Here is a 27,192-nt window from a genome sequence, read left to right as displayed (position 1 = left end):
TAGCTGATGTTTCTGAGTCACTCTTATAGTGTTTTTGTTTGTTTGTTTGTTTGTTTGTTTTGTTTTGTTTTGTTTATGAGGATTGGTTATCCCATCTATATGTCCAAGATTTTGTTACAATCAGCAATTTTTGGAATTCAGTGTTATGATCTCCACTGAAGCTGATTTTCTTCCACATACATATTTCCTTTGACTGTCTCACAACTCTCCAGCTTCAAGAAAGTTTTATCAGTGAAACCTAAGGTTGTGCCAGAAATGTTTTGAATTGGTAGGTTTTAGTCTTCCAGGGCACCACTGAGGCTCAACCACACCGAAGTATGTCTAGACCTAAGTCTGGTATGTTTTGCAGCCCTGCTTAACTTCTGCAGCAAAGACTCTGAATATCATAAAGATGGTCAACTCCGTGCCTTTGTGGCTTGTGGGTTGCTCAAGGGTGGTTCCTCTGCTGCAGCTATGCCATATGACTGGTGAGGAGACTTGGTACTAGTGAAGCAGTAGAAGGAGGGGCTGCTGAGGCTGATATTTGCTGAAACTTAGATTCACTGCCAACGTATCCAGATTAACACTGATTCTGACAGATGGGATTCAAAGAATTCTGTTATCTCCTGCCTGTAAAATGCCTGGGATCACCCGCACCCTGTAGCTCTCTGTGGTGTATGGTATGTGCCTTGTGGCTTGGGTCGTATGAATGTTCTGGTATTCAGCTTTTGCAGCTGGGGAAGTTGGCCACTTGATGCTAGCATTCTGTTGCCATTCATATAATTTCAAAGGCAGCTTCAATATAAAACACTCCAGGTTTTAATGATCAAGAGCTAAAAACAAACTTTGGGAGACATGTTGATATGATTGATACATATTCTGCTATTCTCATTCTTTTAGTGTCATGTCTCCTGTAAGATGTTCTGTGAACTTGTAACTACATCACATATTATAAAGAAACATTTCCCAGGTCTGGCACCTGGAAAAATCTGAAGAGTCTACAGCAAGATGGCTCATGAAACAGTGAACAATGACAAGATTATAATTGTCACATTTTTATTTTGCATTTAAAAGAATCCTTTCACAGATAATCAGGTTTTACTTTATTTTTTTTTTTTTTCCTTTTGTGGTGGTGGTGTTTCGAATGCATTCATCAGTTTCTGGTCCTGAGTCATACTCATTTGAAATCTTTTGATGCTTTTACCTATGGCAAGTATTTGTTAGCTTGTCTTTGGGAAGAGTTTCCCAAATTGCTCCTTACAGCTTTTGCTGGATACAAGGAACATTTTTTTTCTTTCTCTTTCTGAGCTAAGCATTTTTGTAGCATTGCTTTTGGTGTTGTAGAACTTCTTGTTGATACCCCATTCCAGATATTAGATTGCTTCAGTAGCTTTGGCATGCATAGGGTAGAATTATTAATAAGTTTTACTGAGTAAGATAGTGTTTGACTACTGTTCAACCATTTATGAAGCTGACAGAAATTCTTGAAAACATTTCTCTTGTCAGTAGATTAGATCTGATTCCAAGTCTGACTGCTAAGAGGCATGTCCTTTTCAATCCTTTTTTTTTTTTTTGCCAGCTACCAGGGTTGGAAGGACAGCAGCTGAAGAGCTCTCTCTAATAGACTTAACCTGTGTTTGGAAAGCAGCACGTGGAATATGGATTTTGCCACAGCAACATGGCGTGGCCCTTGCCAAATTGTCCACAACTTCCTCTGTATGGGCAGAAAGGGGAGATCCGTTCCTTGCAAACACTGTGCCATCTCTAGTTTTGCTTCCTAGGCATTTTTTTTTGGTTTGTTTGAGGAGCAGCCGAGTGCGTCAACTTCATATCCCTGCTTCTGCGGCTTCCTGCTACCGCAGGCTCGAAAGATCATCGCGAGCAGGAATTGCACGGAGCTTTGAGCGCTTCATGAAAACTGTGATGGGTTAATGATCACCTAGGGCACACAAGCACCTGCTTCTCACAGGGGCTTCGGCAACAAGGCCTCGAACGGGGGCACGGCGAGGGGGACAGGGGCGGCTGAAGGGGACAAGGGCACGGCCCTGAGGGGAGGCGGCAGCAGGGAGCTGGTCCCCGGGGGAGGTGGAAGCACGGGGGGCGAGGAGAGACGGGACCGAGCCCCTTCTCCTTCTCCTCAGGCAGGCAGGGGACGCCCTGAGGGGCAGTACGCCAGTAGGTGGCCGGCGGCGCCCCGCCTCTTCCCGCTTCGGGCAGAAGCAGAAGTGGGAGCCCCGGCGGGGCGCGGCGACACCGACACCGGCACCGCCACCTCCCGGACAGCCACCGGCCCCTCCAGCAGGTGGGCTCGGGGTGGGCAGGGCGGCTGTGGTGGCTGTGGTGGCGGCGGGGGGCTGCTCCCCGCGGCAGGTGAGGGGGCGGGCGGCCGCGGGGAGGGGAGAGGAGGGCGGAGAGGAGGTGGGCGAGGGCAGGGAGGAGGCTTTGGGGCGAAGGGGTCAGGGGGAGGTTGGCAGAGGGGACGCTGCCTGCCTGCACCTTGCGGCTGGACGCTGTCTGCTGCAGGCTGGCTAGGGAAGGAGGGAAGGAGGAAACCTTCTCAGCCGTGGTGGGTGTCTGATGGGGGTCCAGGGGTGAGGAGGGAAGCCCCCCTGCGAAGAGCCGTGCGTTGATTGCTGTTAATTAGTGGAGCCGTGGGTACCCGTGCTGGTGGTGCTGTGGTGAGGCGGTGTCCGAAATGCACCTGAAGGCAGAGTGAGGGGCCAAGGATGCAGCAGGTCTTGTAGAAATTGAGGTTTTGGTGCACAGAGCGTGGGGGAAAACAGCAACTGACCAGGGTCTGCCTTCAGATTGCACTTCTTGGGCCACCTGGTGCAGGAAGGCACCTGCTGTGTCCTAAGGTCGGAGCTAAGAGTGGGGGTTCAGCAGTGTTCATCTGAGATGTTCTTTGCCAACCTGTACCTTTGTGATTTGACTTTTCTCAGTTTTTCCTCTCTTTCCCTGCTCTATCAGATGTCTGCTAGGCAAGAACTGTAGATGATCTTCAGAAAGGGTTTGCTTTTGAAATTCAGGAGTACTGTAATGAAGGAAAACTAAATATGCAGCTTTGGGGGTGGACGGAAATGGTCGATTTCCATGTCTGTGTTCACTTGTTTCCTTGCAATGAGCCTTTCCGACTTTAGTTCAAAGTATTCAGGTTCTTTGGTAAAAGACAATGTAGAAATTGCTCCTGTGTCACAACGCAAAAAGTAACAAATGATCCCAATTCTGCGTGGCATACAGGATACCAATATTTTCACACCTGTGGTGCTTACAGTCAAAAGTAAAGTAATGTATCTGTGTCTAAACTACAGTTTGTGGCATGTTTACATGATGACTGGATCACTCGTTGAATCATTTGAATGATGCTGGACCTCCCTGCTTTAGGCGTCAGTAGTTCTGTAGAAGAGCAGCGATGCTTTTATTTCACTCAAAGGTGTCCTGTAGCTCGTGCTCCTCTGGTGTAGAGGTATCCAGATACTGTGTTGATGGGGTTATAATGGCATTCTGCTGAGTGAATGGACCGAAATATCGTAGATTCAAATATTTGTGCAGTGATGAGTGTAAGAAGGCTTGGGGGCACCCATGTGTGGGTCTAAGAAGACTCTCAATACTGAAAAGGCAATGAAGGGCTTCCTTGAGCTCTTCTGGGAGGTCTGGTGTGTTTCACCGCTAGGAAGCTTCCTGTGGTGTTCCTTCCAAGTTACTCCCAAACTGGAACAGGTAGCTGGAACGATAAAGGAATGGTCATGTAGGTTGACAAAATGCTGTGATATTTTTTCACCTGTTTACTGATGAAGTAGGTATCCTCAGCTGCAGTATTGTTTCAGAGTAAGTTTAGAACCTGGCTTAGAATGTAAGGTAGACTAAAAACAGCATTCACTCTCTTTTAAGAAGGAAGAGCTACTTTAAAAGGGGAAGTCCAGTATATTATATTCAGCGGAAACTGTTTAAGAAGCCACCTCTGAAAGGCAGTTCCTTTGCAGTAGGGGACTGAGCTCTCAAAAATGCTTCATCGCCTTTTATTAAGCAGCTATATTTAGAAATTCTTTTTGATGTTGCTGTAAGGTATGCTTCATTTTACAGCTACAACTTGTACTGCAACAGGCTCAGCATATGTATGTTTTGTTATATTCTCCTGAAAAAAAATATCCATTTACAAGTTGAGTTTTATTGTTGAGTTTTATTGTTGCTGTGCAGTATTACTGAAATGGTTAAATGTTGTTCCAATCACAACATATTTGTTTCACTACAATTCTTAATGAGGGAGCAAAATGAGAACACTAGGTTTCTTTTATTTGCTTTCTCCTTTTTGAAAGCCAGGCACCGTTCAAAGATTTGTAACTTTATTTTTTGCTCCTTGCACTTCTGTTATTATAAGTCACTGTAATAACAGAAAAAACAAATGTAAGACGAGATGACTGTGGCTATCTTGTGAGATGCAAGGCCGTGATAATTTCTATGTTAATCTGACTGGTCCCGGGGGGTCAAAAAGGATCCGTTACATTCTGACTAAAATACGCCATTGCTTACAACCCTTAAAAGTTGTCCAAAGTTCTCAGTTGTAGGATTGACATGTACATACATATATTTTTCAGTACCAGTAGGAAAACAAAGTACCCTTTTCTTACACAGTAACAAGCTCATAGATATTAAACATGATATAACCTGTACAATGCTTTGCAAAACAGGGAGTAAGGCATGGTTCCTGCTCTAGAGGAACTTCAGGTTCAGTGTGGGCTATGCAGAAGAGGCCTCGCTGCAGGTAAGGAGGGACTGTTGTTTGCTTTTCTGTTAGCTTGAGAAAAAAAAAAGTGTTTACTGAAGTGGTAGAATTTTAAAAGGGATTGGAAAGATTGCACCGGGCAGCTTCAAAGTCTGACAGATGGGACTGAAAGCAGTTGGTGACACGATGTTGAAAGACGGCTTTGTGGTATTAATGAGAAAGAGCAGAAAAGAGAGTGAAGAGCATGTCAGGAGCCCGTGACATGGGGCGAGGGGGAGGAGGGCTGGAAGAAGTTACGAAGGGGAAGCGAGAAGTGGCATGGTCAAATTAGTTATCAACACGGAAACTGAAACTGCTTGTGATGGAGAGTAGTGGACTGAGGGGAGAGGAAGAGAGCCCAAGGGGATGCTGTGCCTGGTGGCTCAGCGTGCCTGCTGCAGGGACATTCAGCTGTTCACTTAAACCTGTCCTGCTCAGGGATGGGGTAAAGGGGAAAGATTGGCAGCAAAATGGGCAAAATGGTATCTTGGGCGAAAATGATATCACTTCCTTCTTTGTGCATGGATGAAAAAGCAGGTTCCAGGGCACTCTGTTTGTAAATAAGCTTGCTGAGAAGTAATCAAGCTTGTAATTAGCTGTTTGATGTGGGCGGGACCAGAGCATGGAAACTTGCTAATATTTATGAGAGTTGCTGCATGCATGTCTCTCTTTTGCCCGTTTTGTGCCAAGATGTGCTCTGAGTGTATGCATGCAAATACCGGTGAGGAAAAACAGACTCTGTTAGGAGAGGCATAGCCATGGAGTGTTAGAAGTGCGTAAGCTGATGTACTTTAGACATTGCCAAGGTTTCTTCCAGTATTTGTATTTAACTCATATTTTCCCTTCACTTTCTTTACTGTTCTAAACAAGACAGTCACCTGGTTTAAATTCTCGTGTAGGTCATGTGCTGTAAGAGTTTACGCAAGCTGATGTTACTGCATCTGGTGTTACCTTGTCATTGGACAGCTAGGCCTTAATCATCAGCATTTTTTCACAGCTCTTCCTGGTGTAATATGAAGACGACAGCTACATGGGCTACAGAGCCCTTGAGGCTCCTCAGATTTGGGAATTCTCATCAAGCAGCAAGTTGATGCTTCTGTGATAAGTTGGGGCAAGAAGAGCAACGAACTTGCTGCAGCTGGGATGCAGTAGGGATGGTATTTTGACTGTCTGGTGATAGTATTGTGAATATAAAAAAAAAAAAATGGGGGAGAGGAGGATGATTTTGATTGTGCTTCAGACCTCTTTTTCCATATCAATAGCTTGATTGTTAATACTAAGGACAAAATTGATTTCCAGATATTTTTTACAGTTGCAGAAATTAAATTGCCCTCAGTTTCCAGAGTTAAAGATTTAACTTCAGCATAACATAGAATTCATTAAGTTTTTATTGGGCATAAGTCTATAAGTACCTGAAAACAATGAAGAAACTTTTATAGGAATGGTGATTTCTGAAAAGAGCTACTTCTGTCTCTGTCAGAAAAAAATATGCATGAGCAAAGACTTAATGATATTTAGTTCCCTATAAAATGGTAAGTAAAAGCTGATCTGATACTTGAAAGGATCTCAGTAGGCTTGAAGTGATTCTTTTTCTGATGCCTTATGAGACTCCTGAAGTCTTCAAATCAAGATAAATATAATTAGGGTTTGTACTTTGTTTAAGGGAGTCTATTCTACATTGGATCTACCAGTAACAGTTACTCTTTCCTGGGGAGAAACCAGTATTTGCTATTTGCGGACTTCAGAGATTCTTTTTTGCTTCCTAGTGCTATGAACTTTTTGTTGCTATTTTTTTTGTTGTTGTTTAAAGTGCATTTAGACAGAATATGTGATGCATTAAACTTGCATTGCACATTTGATGTGCATGTATAATGTGTCAGTGATACACTTAAGTAAAGAAAACCTGCTCGATGTGGCAGAGGCGGATTCGATTTATAATTGTACTTGGTACCCTTTCTGGCTAACTGTTCACAAGCTGTTTGTTTAACTGTCCCAGGAAGTAATCCTTCCTTGGGCACTGGTTATACCTGCGAAAAAGCTGGAGTCTTGGTGAGTGAAATAAACAGGTGTCGTGAAAACAATCTGTGCAGTATAATTGCTTTTACACTATGTTTCTATCCCCTCTGCTAATATTAGTTAGGAGAGGGGATAGAAAACACATCAGAAAATGCTACAGAGATGGTGAATATTGCTCATTTAGAAGAGGTGTATAATAGGGTTCTGCTTTACTTTGAACACGTTTTCATGCTTCCAGCGTGTTCTTTAGTTTTGTTTATTCTTAAATACTCTGGAACGTAAAGGATTTATTTGTTAGAACCTAGGTGTTATTTATACTGGCATTTCTATGTTTTGTACTCTTCGTAGTTATTGTTCTTTTGTCCAATTACTTGGGTAGAATTCTGTTTGCTATTTCTTCCCGGTCTCCTTTTATTTTTTTTCCCCTTCATGTTTATGTCACACACTTCTATGTCATATTAGTGAGCTTTTAAAGGTGAAAGTCTGTATTTGTAATGCTGGGTGTATCTATGCTACTGAACATGTGCTTGCATAAGAGAATACATGGAATTATATCCTTGAATGTGATTTTATGTATTTGGGCTAAACGGAACGTAGCTTGCTTTATATTGTTTTGGAGTGCTGGGTACAGCTGTGTGAGTAGGCTGCAGGAGCAGTTAGTGTCACGGTACAGCTGGAAGAGGGGCGTTGGTCTTGCAGAGGAATTGAGCAGTGGCAGCTCCACCTGGCTCTTGATGTTTAATAGAAAATAGATTTAAGTGTCACTGGTACCTCTCTTTGTGAAGACTGTTCCTCCTTTGCCAGGCCCCTTGCCATTTTATCCTTAACGTTCACCATGTATATGCCATGCATTTAAATGGGCGGTCTATTACCTAAAGCTATTATGTATCTCTAATTTATACAAACATAATTATAAGGAAATAAAAAAGCTGTTTTAAATACTGATTTTTTCCCCTTTTCTGCCTTTTTTCAGCACACCGAAAACTGTAAAAGTTTGATATAAAAAAACAACAAACATGTCCAGAAAGAATATAGACTATGGGGTGCTGCCGGAGTATGAGAAAAGCCAGATCAAAAGGACCTTGGAGCTGGGAACTGTCATGACAGTATTCAGTCTTAAGAAGAGCAGTCCAGAAAGGAGGACTATACAAGTCATAATGGAAACCAGGCAGGTGGCATGGAGCAAGACAGCTGACAAGATTGAAGGTTTCTGTGAGTATTTTCAAAGCGTACCTGAACTTGGAGTTACTTAATAAATTAATGTAATTGTTGAATATTGATTTAATGAGCCTTTGTTAACATAATGAAGCTTTTGGCTGAAAATAGTCTGGTAACTTGCCAAGAATACGGTGAATTGGGGCAATGCAGGTGAAGAATCTTCTGCAGCTCCTTAGTTAGATACCTAACCCTTGCATGTGGTTAACGTTCTTTTTCCCTAAACCCTGCTCTCAAAGTTTTCATCCTTGAATGTGATGATGCTTGTGTTCTATGAATTGTGTTACTGAGTGAGAACTGTTTTCCATCATTAAGCACTGAGATGTCTTGTAGATCCAAACAATTAGTACTTTTTTGCCCTTCTCTCCCCAAAATCAAAACACCCAAATACAAGGAAACTGAAGTAAATGTCCCATATTCTTAAGGAAATTGTTGTTTCAGGTTAGAAATCATTACTTAGGATCATTATTGGAAAGTACGAATGACTTAGGAAGATGAAGCTGTGAGATATGAGATTGTTTGAAGGTCCTGAGTTGATAGTGTCTCTAGCCTATATCTGAACTGGTAAAATCCACTATTTATAACTAGGTGGGGAAATAGAAGGGGAATTTAAAGCTACGTAGCACTGCAAAAGCCATGGTACAAGAGTAAAGTGAAACTTGTTTTCAGTTCTTACTGAACGTGGCTGATGTCAACCAAGTTCAACCTGCAGTTTTGGGGGCTTGTACAGTTCCCATTTCTATAATGTAATTACAGGTGTTGCATATGAGCATTTGATAACTTTATTTTTGTGGGCATGATTTTATGTGCTGTTGCTAAATGGTGTTTGTCTTCTATGAAGGGATTGGACAATCTGTCTGAGTTGACACTTACTGGTTGCCCTCAGCTAATACAAGAAGTTTGGAGTTGAATTTAGGAATTGAAATTGTGATAAGAACTTGGAGTTTCGAGGTGAAGAAGTGAAGGCTGAGCCAGTACACTGTAGTGGGGGAATAATTACAGCACAGGGAATCTCAGAGGTGAGACTAGAACTTACTGAGCAGAGACTGAAATTTAGGTGAGAAATAAGTTGATCGATGCCTGAGAGAAGGAAGAGGGGTTAGGAACATGAGAGAGACTGAGGCTAAATTAAGTGTGTGGGGGGATAAGGGGCCATAGGTGTGAAGAATAAGCAGATATTTCTCCCTGCGGCCTCTTACTTTTCTGGAGGCTTGACAGTCATATGTGAATTTCAGTGGGAAGAAAAATCTGCATTGTGTGGTGAAAGAAATTGAGGAGAAAGAATGGAGTTCGTCTATTGATTTTTCGATATTTTTTTTTTTTGTTATAAATCCACTGTAAGCTAAAAACACATTGATCTGTAAGGCTGCAAAGACAAGCACTGAGAAGATGCGTGATTTTTGAATTGTCTGTGCAACTTCACTTCAAGCTACTTAGGAGCATTAAATTTCTATTTGGTATTTCCACCAGTTCCCGTCTTGTTCTTTGCAAAGACTGCGCCTGCAACAGGAAATCTAGTGCAGTGGAATGAAAGACTGCTCGTCTGGAGAATGTTTTTATAATTGGTGGTGAAAATGTGGTCATACATAGTGTTCTGGGAAAAAGCAATCGGATCTGCACACCCTAATTAACAGGTTCTCTGGATCATCCTTTCGCTGTGCCCTGGTTAGTCATGTAAAATTAGGATAATTATTCCTTCCTACAATGATGAGGGTGAATGCGAGTATGATATGCTCAGATCCCAAAATGAGGTGTGCCAAAAAAAGTCCGGTGTGGAGGGGAGTAATTCAGTTATGAGAGCATGGCTTGAATAAACCTTACAAGTAAAGCCTGGGGTGACGCACAGAACAATGAGATTAAAACAAAATAGAAAATAACCACTTGCTGGATTAATGAGGCCTCAGAGTCCTCTGGCAAAAAATAACATGGGATCATGTAGTTAAAGACTATAACACAGCCACTTGCACAAAGTGACTAAACTTAAAGCAGCCTGGTCTGTATTCCAGAGCATTCCAGGTTTTGGGGCCAGCTTTTTTCAGTGCATGACTTGCAGTCTTATCAAAGCATCCCGTGTGTATGTAGGAATACATACTGATAATTAAATTTCTTGCTCTGTGTATAGATTTTGACCCTTTTGAAGAAAGGTGAATATTTTATTTGACCCTTATACGTGGGTGATCCAGCAGGATAATGACTTGCCTCCGGATACACTGGCACTTGTTACCAGGACAGGGAATTCAGCTATAGACCTGCAATTTATCCAAAGGCCATCTGCCTTTCTCCCTGAAAATTCAAGTATTTTAGCAGTATATTTAAATTCAGGAATATTTAAGTGGAAATACTGAATGGAAACTTCAGGTATGAGAATATGTCAAGACTCCAAAGCATGAATATGCAAAATATTGTTCTGTTGTCTTACAAAGCAAAGAACCCTCTCAAAAACAAGATGTATTTTCAGGCATTGTTTCAGAATATGATGTGAACTGCTGTTGTGTTGTTCTGGTTCATGGTAAATTCTATCTGATCTGCTTGAAATGAAAGTCGCTGCAGCTTTAACTTGCTGACAGTGTTTCTACTGAAGAGGAAGGAAATCTTTTTTTTTTTTTTTTTTTTAAATTTTATTATTACTCCTTTTGACTGACACTTGGGCTTCCCTTTTGCTTGAAAAGTAGAAAAAACATGGATTTGAACTTTTCATATGTAGTAATCAAATGGATGGGCTTCTTGAGTACCAATAACAGGAGAATAAGAATTTTTATTTCCCTGGAGCTGTGCTAAAAAGTTGCTACCAACTTTGTGATGGGAGAAAAATCATTTTCACTTGAGAGTATCTAAATGTATGTATGAATATCCCAAATATTCACTGGTGGGTTGTATTGACTTTGTGAAAAATAAGAACTAAGAAGGCTTACACATTTGAAAAATATATATTTAGTGGCGAAGGATATGGTAGTATGATCTCAAGTATTATATTGTGGCTTAATATTCTGTGCTTTAATCATCCAGAAGATTTCTGTTCAATACACGTTTGTGATGTGATCTTAATGGTTGCTATTTCCATGTGCTACAGTCCAATAAGAATTAATATTGATCATGGGTGAGAGAGTGAAGATCGTTGTGTGTGCAATTTTAACTCATTTGGCACCTGCTCTTTAGAGGAGGCACAGAACTGAACGTTTGCACCTGCTGGGGGAATTGTGTTCATAAATCAGATAGCAAGGAGAGCTCTTAAGTTTTGGATGCAAAAAGAGCTCATAGAGAGGATGGAGACCTGTTTTTATGTTGTATCCTAATACCTTTCCTTTGGAAAATAAGAACTTTTTTTTCCCCTCTCTCTCTGTTAACTGCTCTGCCTAGTGTTGTGAGTTTGGGGTATCACAATGCTGAATTTCTTGCTGTTGAACTGTAAATATGTAAAGGGCTCTCAAATTCCTCTAAGCCAGAGCAGCTCATAGTGTAGGCCGGTCAATGCTCTACACTGCAGGGATGCAAAGCTCTTTTGATTGTGAGGAGACGAGTAAATATCTTAAAAAATTGATAGCATAAACTGCTGAAAGACACCTGCTGTGTTACGAGGATGGATATCAAGGAGACTTCTGCATTGATTTCAGTGAAGTAGTGTGGTCTCTGAAAGAAGTACTTTGTGTTATTTACGGTGGGAAAAATCTGAGACGTCCTGAAGTGAGGCAGAGATGCAGGTGTCATTTTTTTTTTTTTTAAACTTTCATTCACTGTAATGAAAGCTTGTTTGGGAACACACAAATGTAGTCGTTAGACTTCCTTAAGAGAGCTGTTTTAAAACGGGGAGTTGTTTTTGGAGTTGTGACATTTTTTTTTACATAGATCCTTAAGCAGTGGCTTGTGCCTGCAGATACAGTGATGATAAATATTGCTCTTCTGTAAGGTTGGTACAAAAATGCTTTGCTGTTCTTTCAGACACAATTATCTTAAATTATTTTTATGCTTTGTGGGGTCTAGCTCGAAATAAGACAGCAGATATTAATTTTCCCAAGAGTTGCTTACTGTATCTATAGCTGGTAAGCTTTCATACTGCTGTTGGTTTTTATACCTTACAGACATCTAATATACAGTGACGTGTTAAATGATTAGTGTATCCATCTGTACTGTGTTCTCTGGGGCCATGTTCCTGTGCTGCTAAAATTATGGTACTACTCAAAACCGGATGGTTCAGCAAGTCCAAGTCGCTGGAGACAGCTGAACAAATGGGCAGAGGTGGTTCTGCTCAGTGCCTGGTATGGATGAACCCTGAGGATATTACAAGGACATTTTTCAAGTTTGGTTAATGTTGTTTGGGAAAGGATTTAAGTTAAGCCTCACATTAATACTAAAACAACAACAAAAAAAACCCTTTGTTTTGGAATAAATGGATCTGTGCAAGGGAGATGTAGGGTTATCTATGCTGATAGAAATGTTTGTGCAATGCCACGGCTCTCTGTGTGGCAGTACGATGTACTTTAAATTGCATTACCCATGGAAGGGTTCCTTTCTTTTAAAAGCTGTCAGCCTTTATGGTCAGAACAGGGTGAAAGAGGTGCTAAAATTATGGCTGTTTCCTGCTCAGTGCAGATGTCTTTCTCCAGATGAGTAAGTTAAAATGGAGCTACCTTTCTTTAGAAAGCCCCTGGTTCCAGGCCTTTGGCCTCTAACAAGTGTGGATGTACAGAGGCAAGGACAGCTGGTTTAAATGCTCTCCCATCTCCATCGTGTGGCTCTGACCATGCAATGCCTGAGTACTGGAGATTTTACTTTGACCTTCCAAAAGACCTGAGTCACCATATACAGAAGGGATTTTCTAGCAAAAAGGAACTAGTGAGAAACTTCTGTATTTAACTCCCAGTGAAATAGTACAGGTTGTTTGTGTCCTTTAGCAAGGATACACAGTTTCAACAGTAGATCAAGGAGCCAAATTTTCAGCTAATGCATGTCCCAGAGTCCGCTGACTTTAACAAAGCAACTGAGGGCCTTGGTCACTTTGTTTTTGCTTGGGATTTACTTCAGTCTGGGAGTGCTGCTACATCCTTAATTTTGCAAACTAAGGGTCTTATTTTAGCTGGTGCTTTGTTCTAGCTTTACAAATTGGACAGTGCAAAACACACCGTGTGGGGATCTCATTGTTGTGCCTCAAGGGGGATAGGGAGCATTGAGTACCAGCTCCTCTGTTTGTGCCAGTCCTCCCTGCCCACCTGCAAGAGGGGAAGGAGCAACCAGATAGTGGCTGTGCACACTTCTTTCTCCGAGTTGTCCTGATGGGTTGAGTAACCTGTGCATGCACAGTCTTTCTTTCCTCTACAGCTTTGCTGCCAAGAGTTCCTCAAGCCAAGGGAGTTCTTGGGTGCTATCTCCATTTTCAGGAGGACAAGGTAGCTGTTGAACTTCTCCAAGCCAATCAGACTTGCTGAAGACAGTAGATTTTGTTCTGTGAAAGAAAACTCGGATCCTCTTGTACAATCTGTTTCTTGGGTCTCAGGTGATTCTGCTTACAATGTGTAAAATATAACACGCTGTAGGACCAAACAGATTAAGTGACTTTGGGGTGTCTTTCTTTTCAGCCTGTAATGTCTGAATAGTCTAGTACTTGAGCACCTTTCAAGAAAAAAAGTAAATAAAATTTGTCTACATTTTCCATTTTATGAGAGCTCCAAGTTTCCTTCTAAATGAAAGGGAAAGATGAATGATGGAAGGAGAGGGGCTGCCTGTACCAGAGCATTTTCTAGGTATAGTGGAGGCCAGGAAGGTTCCCGGTGCTGCTGTTTTTTTAATGTCATCTACTAAGATTGCAGAATACCTTGTATCTGCCTTCCCTGGGTTCGCCTGGGTCCAACACAACCCATTGTACAAAACCAAAATAGGTAGAGGGGAGCAGTGCAGCTTTTCACAGAGTTTTAATCACAGATGTTTAGCACGCAGGATTTCATTAGAGTATTAAAATTAATGCCAACAACATGTGCATCCTTACGTGGGTCTGCAGAGAGCTATGCAAATAATTGAGGGAAGCAGATCTGAGCTAGATCTGACTGTGTTCACCCATGCTTGGGCTTCTTTTAGTCATCTTGCTATTGTTCTATACAGAGAGACATTTTAGATGCCCTAATAGCTCTAAGATCATCCAAGGGAAACACTTGTAGGTACTGGCTACAAAATGTCGGGGCTGCTTCTTCTGCCTTCTGCTTACAAATGGCATTTCCCTCTATTCTGCCTTGTCCTCCATCATTTTAAGCTATAAAGATAACCCGGTGTTTGCTAGGTGGGCCATGGGGCTGCTCATGGTGCTCAGAATTTCATTTGTATTTCATTGTACGCACCCTACCTTTTATTGCAGTGGAGCCCCTGCCATTTTTTCAGTAGAAGTCTGGTCCTTTCATGAACAAGAAGTAGGTTTGGTAAGCACTGCAGAAGTACTGCCTTGTAGATACGCTGGCTTGATGAAAGGCTGGTGACTCGGATGCAGCGTTCGTGGGGTCAAGGGGACTTTTCCTTCTATTTCCAGGAAAAATAAGCAAGCCTCCTAGAAATCAAGGGTTGACCACAGTCCCCAGCCACTCCCTCCACAGCCTGATTGAGAAGCTGCCCGTTTCTAGAGAAGAAATTTGGTAACCACAATTGTATAGCGGGGAAAGCATGTGGTAGGGAAATGTGTTCTCCTTCTAGTGCTGTCCTAGTCCAGGTGGGACCCAGCAGGACGTGGCTGTGGAGCATTTATTTACCCGTGGCTGTTACTGACCATTGGAAGTTCATGGGTTTGCAATTTAAGAAGTACTTGTCTTGGTAACTAGAACAGAACTAAACTAATGTTTGCTTTATCAACACACCAAAAAAGGAAGCTTAGGTTTCCTGGTATGGAAGGCATTGTTTAATTTGCGATGGATTTTCCTCTTGGAGACAATGTGTGCTGTATGCCTGGCTGTGAAGCCGTGACTTACACAAGTACGAGTGTAACTTACTGCAATGTGTTGCTCAGCATGTCACTTCCTATGGTTCTGCTGTGTATTTTTATTGCATATGAGCCCTTTACAACTGCATGGGGCTGTGCAGTGGCCCCTGGGTCACACCCTCTGCTATTTCTCCCCACTTCTACTGCATAGCCAGCCTGCGACGGCTCGATGTTGTACTCATGGTGGCTTCTGGGGATCACTTCTGCCTCCATGTCAGCGGCTCTGCTGTGCTGTTTCTTTGCTAGGATACCACACGGCCCACAAACAACTGTCCTGTTGGAGCTGAGACAGTGGTGGGGGAACTGCTGGACAGCAGGGAAAGGCGGAGGGGAAGGAGCTGCGAGCAGGAACTGCTGAAGTCTGTCCTCTGCTAAGAGACATGACTGGGGCACCTGCATCTGCTGACTTAGAGTACACTCCAGTGCTACCAAACAACATTTCCCAAATTTTCTTGTATCATGATATAGAAGTTTATATGCACATGAGTAGACTAAGCCCCACAGATGTTATGGTATCTAAGCTGGTAGAGCAAGCACTTGGCACGTTGTAGGTCTTCAGGAAGGTGAGCTGTAACAGATACCTCGTTCTTTGTCAGATGTCAAGTCTTCAAGGAGAATTAAGGGAAAGTCTGTGGTGACTGGAGTCTGATTAGTCATGGGAAAATATGCAAGTTTCTGCATACTCTTCCATCAATCTGGGTGTTAAGTGATGATTCACAGCCAGGAGAATTGTGCTCTGAGAAGTGTGTGGTGCCTTCGCTGACTGTGTAAATGTCTGCTTCTCTGTAATGCAAGCATACATATTTCTGTAGATAATTTCTCTTTTTTGATTACTTTTTTTTCTTTTTAACGAAGTGGCAAAATTATGAAGCACAGGGCCTGAGCCTGTTAAAATTGAGGCTTTTAATGCTAATGGGTATGCTTCAGTATAACATGTAGTAACTGTTTCTTTTTTCTTCAGTCCAGAGGTATAAGATAGTCCTGCTGCACTAATATACCTTTTTTCATTTTTAATCAAAAGATATGACTGATAGTGCCTAACATTTTATTTTAGGATTAACTAGAGTGGCTAATTTCATGTTATCTCTCTTCTGCTTCTTTCCTGCAATTTTTTCCAGAGTTTGTGAACAAAATGACTGTGGCCCACTTCTTAAATACATTTGCCTTCTTAGATTCATTTAGTGTTACTAATAATGTGTCTGACGTATGAAAGTAGAAAGAATTATCAGAAACTGTTAAAAATCACTTGAGATTTACTTCCTGCTCAAGAGATTTGTACAGAATTAGTCATCTTAAAAATCTGTAAGTACAAGTGTAATTTTCATCTTCCAGGGATATATTAAGAAAGGGAGTGCAAGAAACAAAGAACTAACTTAGCAAGTGCACATTGTACATGTAACAGCACTCACAAGTTTTGATTCTGTTTTTTCTCGATCTGCAAGGTTGCACCGTGTGTTTTCAGACTGTTACGCTGCCAAGTAGAAACCACATTACTGCAAAACGTTGCACCTGGATAATGATCGAAACTCATTGGAGCGGCAGAGCATCTATAACCTAGTCATGTAGATACTAGGAGCCGATCAGTCCACACACAGTTTGCAGGGAGAGGTAAAATGCAGGGACGTGTAACTAATGTAATGGCAATCTTAGATGTGTTGTCACAGGTGGTGATGTTGTAGCTAACAGGGTATTTATTTATTGAGATCTTTTTGTATTTTGTGAATGTTATCCTGCAGCATGTTATCCCCTAAATTAAATTTTTCTGATTTTACTTTTAAAATCCTAGCTAGAATGACCTGCTGAAGAGAGCACATTGTGGTTCTGGGCATCCTTTCAGCTGCCAGATGCATTAGGAATTTCATTCTTATTTTATTTTTTTTAAATTAAAACCCAAGCACCTAAGAGACTGTTTATGAAAGTGGCTTACATTCTTAAACTTAGCTGAGGGATTTTTTTCCCATGAAATTAAACATCTAAGTAATTTAAATATTTAAATTTGAATGTCAGTATGAACTTTCTCTCTTGTGGAAAACTTTATTTCTTTGTCTTTGGAAAAAATGATACAAACTTCTATAGCATTTGTACCTTTCTGGGACAAGTAATGAATATCTATGTATTCTGCTGAGAAATACCTGCTCCTTTTGACTTGAATGTCAGACTTGACCTTGCTAATGCTCAGATAGCTTGACCTTTCTAGTAGTGACTTTTTTTTTTTTTTTTTAAATAATTGCTATCATTTTTTTTCCTGTCTGAATTTTCTGACTGTCTCAGGCAATCATAAATAAACAGAAGAAATAAACTTAACTCACATTGAACACTCCAGGTCCTTATTCTGTCTTTTTCTTTCTATTTTGTATTCTGTAAACTGTTAACGTGTCATTGCAAAAGTGAATCTACTTCTTACTCTTTGCAGAATATCTTTTCAAAGGGACACTACAATTCACCCTTTTCTGTTTTGAAACTAGTGTGTTTCAGTTCTTACCAGGGGATCTTTGTGTAAGTCTTCAGCTGAGTATTTAGAGCCTGTTTTTTGTGGTTAAATGAAAAAAAGAATGTGTGTAGCCTTTAGCTGTTTTCAAATCATGTCTTCACTTCAGCAGCTCACTTTTGCAGTGTTTAACGCTAACTTACAGTGACCAGACTTCCTGACGTGGCTAGCCAGTGAAATGAGGATCCAATCTAGAGCACTTTGCAGACCTGAGCACCATGAAAGTGGTTGATGAAAGTGAGGGGAAGATGTGGATGCTCCAGTAGATTTTCCCCAAAGTCAAAGTTTTGTGTGGCAACTTTCTTGTTTTGTTTTGGGAAGTAGAATGTAAAGTTTTATGGGCACGTATATAAACTTTACCCTAACCTCATTTTCTGAAGGTGCTTTTTAATTTCTAATATGAAACCAATAGCCCTTTGAGGTTTAAGGCCCCTTCAATTTAGTGCCCTTCAAACTGGGAAGGGCCATAATATGTCACTGCTTTGCTGAGCAGTCTAGTGAGAAGTTGTCAATTCAAAAGATAGCTGTAATTGATAAGATGGCAATTTGTTGTTACTGTGCATGGCAGCTCTGTGTGGTCTGATTACTTAAAAGCCTGCTGGTTTAAGTGGTACACCAAGCTACAGCTTTTGCCAGTCACGCGGCTCAGTCCCAGAGGACCCCTTGGAAAGGCAGCCACGTGTGCTTTCTCAAGATGCACCGCACCATTTCTCACGTTGCATCCTTGTAACTCTGCAGATATTTTTGTGGCTTACCTGTAATGACTTCCTTGGGCCACTGAATGTCTGATTAAATTTCACCGTTTGTACGAGCTGGATCACTTTCCATACCACCTCTGTTCTCACCTGCTGCAGATTTTTGCCTTCATATGACTTTGCCTTTCTCTGAGACAAGCCTCACCTTTTTCCCTTTAGAGTTGCACTTGATCCGTGTTTCACTGCTGTTTTGAATAAAACAGGCTGTTAAGACACACCTTGTATAGTTAATCTTTAATTCTGCAGAGGTGAGACTAAAGCCATTGTCCTTACAAACCGCTGTGAAGTGCATTTGCAAAAGGAGACTGAAGGCTTTCTTCATTCACTGGGGGCTCATTTGCACATAGTCTGTGTTGCAGGAGGCAGTTTCTGCCTTTCTGAAATGAAACCCTCTTTGGAATATTTTGTAATGCAAATTTTTTTTTTTTTTCTTTTTTTTTTTTTTAGGAGGGATGTAGGTTTCAAAAACTGGTTTTGAAGTCTTTGTGCAGAATGTAACTATATACACGCATGAAAATGTGAAGACACTCATGTAGACAATGCCCACCTCTGTGTCTCGGTCCGCACCATTTGGATGATCAGTCCCTTATTTTCCTTTCTGAAACGTTGCCAGTAGCTTCTCTGTAAGACTTCTGGGGACTGCTACTGAAAATACCTAATGAAGTAAATAATGATCATGGCCTGATTTCCGACACTACAAGCATCCTTTGAATCTCTCTGTAAACTTTTTATTCTCCTGCTCCACTATGTACATAACTGATCTGACCGTTCTTTGTGGCTACAGACAATGAAAATCTCCTGCAGCCTTTGGACTTGCAATCAGGAGCCTTATCTTACAGGACTCTACTCCATACTGCTAGTCCCAGATGAACTTTAACACTGCTAGTCATGACTCTTCTGCCAAGGATACCTTGCTAGATTGTCAGCCTGTAAGGCTTATCCCATTTATACACAGTTCTCTTGACTTTACAGCATCAAATTATCTGACTTTGGTAAAGTCTATCTATGCAAGCATGCCTGACAACAGTCAATTTACATGGGCACTTCCAGCTAACATATTGCTGTTCTGCTGTTGGTGTTGGCTGGTTTTAAGCAGGGGCTTTTCCTTCATCCAGTTGTCTGCTTGGCTGCTCCCTGCAGACGATGGGTGGTGGGTGAGCGCTGGGGCAGAGGCGGAATGATCAGCAGCGTTGTTGTATGCAGCAATGTTGTGTTTTCTGCAGTTCTGTTCGTTCACTAGCTGCACTTGCCTTACGTCTTGTCTTCTGCTGAGCTTGCCCAGCACCAGCTGTAGTGGAATCCAAGTTGTGTTTTGCCATCTGCCTCCTGAAGGGAAGGTAACGGGGATTCACAGTTAAAACGTTGGGACTGAATGTGATTTCTGCTGCCAAGTTATTTGAATGGAGATCAGTGGAGATGCTGAGGATCAAAGGTTTATTGTGAAGTTTATGGCAGTAAAGAGCTCTAGCAGGCACTCTAAATTACTCACTGCTTTCCAATCTGTGCAGTCTTTGGGAAGTAGCCGTGTAGTGGTGTAATGATCCATTGAATTAACTGATTTGCACACCACATCTCAAGAGCAGAAGTTCAGCGGCTGCAGGCTCTAAAGTGCCAGGAAGGTAGTGAAAACTGCACACCCAGATCAGAGCCTGAGACAGGATAGTAATGAAAGGTGCCTTGGGGTCTGGTCTAGTTAAAGTCTGCTCGAGGGAGTTGTCAGAATTAATAGATGACTGATGAGACTGCCAAGAAGATTCTTTTAACTCATGGAAATAACCACATAAAAGAATGGATGAAATGTAAACTAGCATTGTAGGTTTTCCTGATTGTCACCAGTGTCATCATCTTCAGCACCTTAATGAATACATTGGGAGCATCCTCCTCATCCTGCTGGGTCAGCTAGAGAAGCTAGAGTCAGCTTCTCTACAGAGCATATTTGATTTATGTTTCCTTGGGAAATGCAGTAATTTTGTACAGTTCTATGGAAACCACACTCACAAGACTGCTTTACTTGATTTTACACTTTTCAACATGTGTATGTCCAGATCTGTGCTTTCTTCAGATGTATCAGGCCCCGGGAATATCTGTCCATGAAGTCAGGTGAGCAAATGGCTCTGTGATTTTTATGTGGAATAGAGTAGATAGGCTCCAGAACATCAAGGCGGTAAGAAGATGGAGTGGCCGAGGCACTGTGCTGGTCGTTCTGGCACAGGCATGAAGCTGCATTTTGATTTTATTATAAAAAGGTCACAGTAACTGTGTAACAGCTGAGTAACGGCTGAGTTGGTGCAGTTGATTTACTAATCTGAGCCCGAAACATGTTGCAGCTTTTCCTGGCTCTTCCTTTCCCAGTTCAGTTGGGATCAGCTCTTCCAGATGCCATGGGCACTGCATGGAGGGTGATTGTAGTGTACTTGGGGGGCCAGCAGAGCTTAGTGTAAGACTAAGACTCATGGTCCGGTCTGTAAAGCAGCATGAGTAAAACAGGAACATAAGAATAGCAGTTACCACTGTGAAATCTGGGTGTGCAAAAGTCCTTGAGTGTGGATGTGTGTATACACGTGTATTCCCATGTGGGAATGGGATGGTAGGGTTGAAAGGTTATAAGTCAAGGAAATGAAGTGTAGCGAGCGTACATGTAACTGAGGGAAGACATTAGGCAAGGCTGTGTGTTTGTTTCAGAGGTCAGTATGAGGTAAGAGCCACTCGAAGTGACAACAGCAGTGCAGGTTGTGAAATCTCTTATCGCTGCTTATAGTTTACGCTTTGAGGGGGTCTTTGTCGTGTGGTGTTTGATATACATGGATTTATGGGAGTGTGAAATGAAAGGTAGGCTTCACTTTCAAGTTACACCTGCGTTTCTCAGTATAAACTTGTTGGGTGAAGGGAAGGAAGAGATGGCTGGTGTTATAATTGCCTGTAACTAGCATGAGCCAGTGTGGTGTACAGTCCTGTGTCATTTATTGCAGCTTACCCACTTAGGTATTTTCTATTTCTGCAGCCTGATCCTTCTCTGCTGGTACTAACGTGGATTGCTGGGCTTACACCTTCTTTTTCAGATGCTGGCATTTTGGGATGGATATCCAGATACACTGCTAGGGATCTAAGTGACGCTCTGGGTTTGTCAGAGGATGTGAGCCACCATTAGGCTGTAGTTCATTTGTTGTTCTGTCATTAATTTATTTTAAAAGTTTACGCTTAAATTTAGAGGCCTTGTCCATCTAGATATGCAGATCTTAGGAGATGGTTTCATGGTTTGGGAGAGTGACTGAACCATGGCGGTTGAGATGTTAGATGCGCTCTATCTTGAAGATAATCACATTAGGAAAAACAAGTTCAAGAAAGATGTTTGTGTTCTAGGAAAAGTTCAAGTTGACCTTTGAAGCCCTGTTTTCCCAAGACAAATTGTTTAATGACAAGGAATAAGGAGCATCAGGTGGAAAGTTTGGTTTGGAATTCTTTGTAAAGAATAAAAACTTCCTAGATGAATTAATTTGATAAACATCCTTGCTAGTGTCTCCCTCCTTTCCACATTAGTTTCATAGAAACCCAATGGTACGCGGGCCCAAGATCTAACCAGCATTCAGCTCCTCACACCCTGTTAGCAGCTGAGTTGCTTGTTCATTGTGCATTATTAACTGTGACGAGGTGCTCATTTTACACTTAGTTTTAATCTTGTGGTGTTCTTAAATGCACGAACAGAAACCCTCAGTTATTTTCCTTGGATCTTGCTGGCTCTGATAAACACATTTCAAGAGCAGCCGTGAAATGTTTTTCTTCACTCTTCATTCTGTAAGTCAGGACTGTCCAGAAGTGGGAAGAGCTGTTTATTTGTCTGGTCCACAGGCAGAGCAAAACCACTTCCTCAGTTTTCTAATAAGTATCTTATCTTGAGACTGCACATATTTCTATTTCAGTGCTGTCTCACTGCTCTTATGCAGGCGGTATGAAAAGGGCTTGACAAAAAGGGAGCTGGCTTGAGATGTGTGCTCGTGTGTCACTGCCGTTTGGCTATGAGTGCCTGTGTTCTGTAGAAAGCAGCACATTGAAAGTGCTGCAAGAGATTATATTAAATGACAAGAGGTCTGCTTGGAGTTGTCCAGGAGAAGGCTCAAAAAAAAAAATTAATTATTGGGCTGCATTTTCTCTTTACTTTCTGGAGGGTGCCAAATATACTTTCTTTAAATATTCCTTCATATGAGTGTCAGTGGCTGTACTGGGGTGCTAGTTGACTATCTAAGATCTAACTCATTCTTTTTAGGTGGGTAAGCTAGAAGTTGTATTGTTCTTTTGTCTCTGAATGGTTGGCATGGCAATTGGAAATTTCTTAGTGTAAATTCCATTTATGAAAACATATCTTCTGTAACCCAAAGGGACTACGCATACAAACTGCCCGTGGCTAGTCAGTGATAATCAAATGATAAAAATGATGAAATGACAAGTTACTTTTCTTCTTTTTTGGGTCCTTCTCTGCTGTTGTGTATTAGTCAGTAATACAATGAGTCGTTTAGTTGTGGATTGCAGGCTGGTGCAATTTTCATTTCTTGCCCTATAAAAATTTATAACTACATATGTACGGATTATATACATGTATGTGCTTTGAGTTTTTAGTTTTGTTGTTTCAGGCTCTGCTGGAACTCAAGTGCAGTTGTACTGACTGACTTACTGTTTTTTCCTTTTAGTGGATCTGATGGAAATAAAAGAAATTCGCCCAGGAAAGAATTCAAAGGACTTTGAGCGTTGCAAAGCAAGGCACAGAGAAGAACACTGCTTTACTGTTTTTTATGGTACCCAGTTTGTCCTCAACACCTTAAGTTTAGCAGGTAAACCTTTTTCTTCTTTGTTTCCTCTTTAAACCTAGCAATTGAACAATCAAATACACTGATGAAATAGTAATGTAAAGAATACTGTGATTTTTTTGCCCTTGGCAGTTCAGGAGTGCGCCAAATGTACAAAACCCGAGACCTTTTACTCAGCCAGCCCTTAATGTCTTTGAACTGCTCCATTTGTAACATTTTGCTGTCAAATAGTGTATTGTGTGAGACTTTTTCCTTACATTGTCCAAACAGAACAGTTGTATAACTTGTGGATGTAATACATGAGTCACTTGCTGCAGTCTGTCCTGCACTGTACAGGTCAACAGCTCTGTGTTTTAAGAAGATGAATGCTTGTTGCTCATTAGAAGGCAACAGCTATTTAAGCACTAATTAATATCATGTCTCTTAGTATGTGTTTATCAATATATCACTTCCTAGGCACTGTAACACTAGCATTAGTTTTTATTTATTTATTTAATGTAGGAATTATGTACTCCTAGGGAGCTAGCAAATGTTTCATGTATATGTGGGAATTAATTGTCTATAGATCACAGAACTGGAAGCCTGGTTTTACAGTCCAATACACAGGTAATTAAAGACCGTTTGTCACTAATCCGGTGTAATAGATTTTTAACTTCAGATCAAGTTTTACCATTGCTGGATGAGGTCTGAAAAGTTTGAATAAGTGCAGCTGTGCCAGGTATTTCAGATTGATTTCCTCCAACACCCCCCACCCTGCCTCCATGGCAGTTCTCAAAACCAGATTTCTGCCAGTACTTTGAAAACACTCAGTATGTTGAGGTATATTGTCATAATGCTGAACTGAGAACAGCACGACTGATATAACTTTCAATTAAGGGGGAAATCCTTTTCCTTGTTAGAGCACTCTGTTTTTTTTTTTTAAACAATATAAAATGGTCCCTACTTAGAAGGGAATGGTGGCTGTCATAAAGGCCAGAATTGTCTTGGGAGAAGAATTGGTTTGGCACTGGTAGTGGATGTTCTTTCTGAAATTGTAGCTAATTGAAAATCATTTCCATGGGGAGCTGAGGCTGGGTTCTAGTTTTATCCTTGGAGGATAAAGCATTGTTTGAAAATACATTTAAATAAAACGTAATCTTCATATTTTGAGAAACCGTTTTACTTTGAAGTTAGTTAAAGATTTTGCACAAATTAGAGCTCCTGTGTGAAAGTATTTTTTTAAGAGCTGTTATAATTGAAGAATGCCTTCATGAAATTTCAGAACCAGCTTGATAAAGATAATGGACTTTGTCCAACTGAATGCTGTAAAGACAGCATCTCATTCAAGGCCCTCAGAATGGTTTAATTGGCATTTCTCAGGGAAGGCTGTATCCAGAACACAGTCCATGATCATGCTTCTGTAGGGCTGAAATGTTACACATGTGATCATGTTAACTGATGTAGAGGACTCTTCTGTTTTGGGAAATGGAAAGGCAAACTAGCTATAAACGTAAACCAGCTTGTGAGGTTGGAAGGCATATGCACCTGAGATACAGTGTTAAGCTGCGTAGACCTTTTTAAAATTTACCTTGTATTAGGATGTGTTATCTTAGAGGTCTTTTCCAACTTAAATGATTCTATGATTCTCTATATAAGCTACATTAATTTCATACATTGCTTCCTTTCTGTTCCTCTTGCCTAAGCGTAGTCTGGGACAATCTGTGTTTAGAGGCGTGATTATGAAAAGAGGAGGTAGTTGTGTTCATCAGAAGCTAGCGCTTTACAACTTTCTTGTAGGTTGCTTGGAATATCACAAGCTAGGTTTATGCTATGACACACTGAATTCACTTTTCTGTGTGCTTCAAGTTGCTCTTGATCTAGGTCCCTGGGGAGAAAACGAAATTTGATTATGTTACGGTAAGAACTCAGCAACAGTTTCATAATCTTTCTGGTGAGATGCTGAAATTTACCTAATCTGGGAAGCAGATGTTCTGTCAGAGTTTCCATGACTGATCCTCTCACCCTCAAATTTACACTGTGCTACTAGTTCTAGAATTAACAACATGGACTTATGCAATGAGATCTATCAAGGAGAAAGGTTAACCAGCATCTCTGTGTACTAGCGTTTATCTAGAGACATCACAAGTTATGTCCTACTTTTATATGTTTCTCACAGCATATTATTTTTTTTCAGCTGATTCTAAAGATGATGCTGATAAATGGTTGTGTGGCTTGAATATCTTGTATCAAGAAGTCATGAGTGCTCCCACACCTGCAATCATGGAGAGGTACGTAGGAATATTTTCACTTTGTGAGACTTGACATCTCTTTGGAATGTAAAGTGGAAAATGCCAAAGAAATTATTGAAGTGCAACAAGTGCTACCTGCCAGTTACTACTAGCCAGTTTGTGTGTGATACAGAAAGCTCCTACGGAAACTCTCCATGTCTATTTGGCTATCTACATGTTCTGGAACTGCACTTCTCATACACTGCTGTGAACTTGCAGTTTGCCTTCTTCTATGTACCACAGAAAAACAACATCTCTGAATGCAATATCAAGGTCATCTGATCTGTGTTGAGTTCTTGGAAAATTCAAATGTCTTATGCAGTCACAAAAGGCTTGATCTGGTAGATGTCCATGTTTCAGCTTCTGTGTCCCCATGATTCCCATGTGCACATTTACAGTTTTGCCTGTTGACAGCATTGCACCGTATGGTGATGTGATCAGCTCACCTGGGAGAGCCAGGATAAAAATGAACATTTTAAACAGTTACTTTTTAGCAGACAGCAATATGATGGTGAAAATGCACCCTTAATGCTTCTGAAGATGTTGTGCTCAAAACTGCTAATGTTCAGAATGCCAATTTTGTTGACAAGCTTTTAACACTGTCTCTGTACTTGATTGCTTTTCATCACTGCTGACTTTTGTGTTGGGGGTGAGTCACTGCTATTACCTGTTTTAAGGATACAAAGGATATATTCCCTGTCCTTGAAGTCTACCTGACTTTTTCAACTTTGATATTGACATTGATGTTGTCTTTACCTACTTGTAATTTCAGCTGGGGAGAAAGTATTCTTCACTTCCTTCTGCCTTTATATGCATGTATTGTGTGGTATTGCAGAGAGCTGTTATACAAAGTGCTACTAGGTTTCAGGCTATGTTTGTGCAGTGGACAAAGTGATTTCTGTAGAGAAATGAAGATAAGCTTAATACTGGCGCGCTGTGATCATCCTTTAGATCAAAACTGCATGTATATATTTACTATTAATACTGCTAATAGTATTTTGCTCTGTACCTAAAACTGACATGCATTTTAATCAGGATTTTCTTAAAAATTCCCTAAGCCCTCCCTCCCTTCCCCCTCTTTTTTAATTTTTATGCATATAAGATCTTTCAGTCACCAGCCTCAGCTGACGTAGATCATTGACGTGGCGGAGTAACTCTAGATTAGCTGAAGTCTTGGCCCACTGTATCAATTTACATTTTTACTGTTTCTGGTTGTTTATTCCTTTGTGCTGTGCACACCCTTCCCTTTCCTGTGTTGTTTATGTGGCCTTAAAATGCAATATTAAGCAGCAGAATAGTATGTATTTACAACTAGGGTTATAAAACTGATTGAATACTTAGATGCTATGCTGGAAATATGTTTGCTTTACTTAGTGACGTATGTTCTGATTTTTAAATACTTCTGTTGAATTTCGTCTCTGGATTTTGATATTTAATTGATCTTTTTTAATAATTCTCAAATTCTTTTCTCTCATTTTTTTCTCCTTTTCCTCAAGCTGGCTGAGAAAGCAGATCTATTCTGTTGATCAGACTAGAAGAAATAGGTAAGAGGCTCGCTTTTTATGTTCAGTTTGTTTTTAGTGAACTTTCATTGCAGACTGTAACACGGAATGAGGAGAAATAACTACTAATTTGCCTGAGATATAAAATATGAGACCTCTGAAAATGGTATTTGCTCTTGCTTTAACAACGTGTTTTGCCTTTTGCTAAATGTAGCATGTTCATAACATTCACTTATATTCATTATGTAATATGAGGAAACAAGTGATGAGAAATAAATACTCTGCTGTTAGTGTAGATTTACTCTGCCAGTATAAAGAAAGGTGGTTGCGTTCTCCCAGTCTTAGTGCAGAGATTCAGGTTTGTTAGGCTGCTTGCTTTGCAGCAGCATTTGCCCTTCAATACTTTCTGGGGGCAAGTTGGACCCCAGCAGAGTGGTTTGTATAACCTGCTGTCAGC

At 40.9% G+C, this 27,192-nt stretch overlaps 1 protein-coding gene across 5 annotated transcripts in view; it reads left to right on the top strand.

The window, feature by feature from the left end:
* The window catches only part of PLCG2 (phospholipase C gamma 2), a 69,723-nt gene that overhangs the window by 5,087 nt on the left and 37,444 nt on the right, over positions 1–27,192 (top strand). For 2 of the 5 annotated variants that reach the window (XM_084533260.1, XM_084533262.1), the window contains 4 exons: positions 7,731–7,969; positions 22,850–22,990; positions 25,140–25,233; positions 26,730–26,777. In XM_084533260.1, the coding sequence (XP_084389386.1) occupies positions 7,774–7,969; positions 22,850–22,990; positions 25,140–25,233; positions 26,730–26,777 (479 nt within the window). In that variant the 5' untranslated portion in view covers positions 7,731–7,773. Of the gene's footprint in view, positions 1–2,149; positions 2,350–2,467; positions 2,546–7,730; positions 7,970–22,849; positions 22,991–25,139; positions 25,234–26,729; positions 26,778–27,192 lie in introns of those variants that run through there. The other 3 variants (XM_084533259.1, XM_084533261.1, XM_084533263.1) reach the window with 3 other exon arrangements.

Source organism: Aythya ferina, assembly GCF_964211825.1.
Source record: "Aythya ferina genome assembly, chromosome: 12".
Taxonomy (NCBI): Eukaryota; Metazoa; Chordata; class Aves; order Anseriformes; family Anatidae; genus Aythya; species Aythya ferina.
Note: the sequence above shows the minus strand (reverse complement) of the source record. Positions and strands in the feature narration are given on the sequence as shown.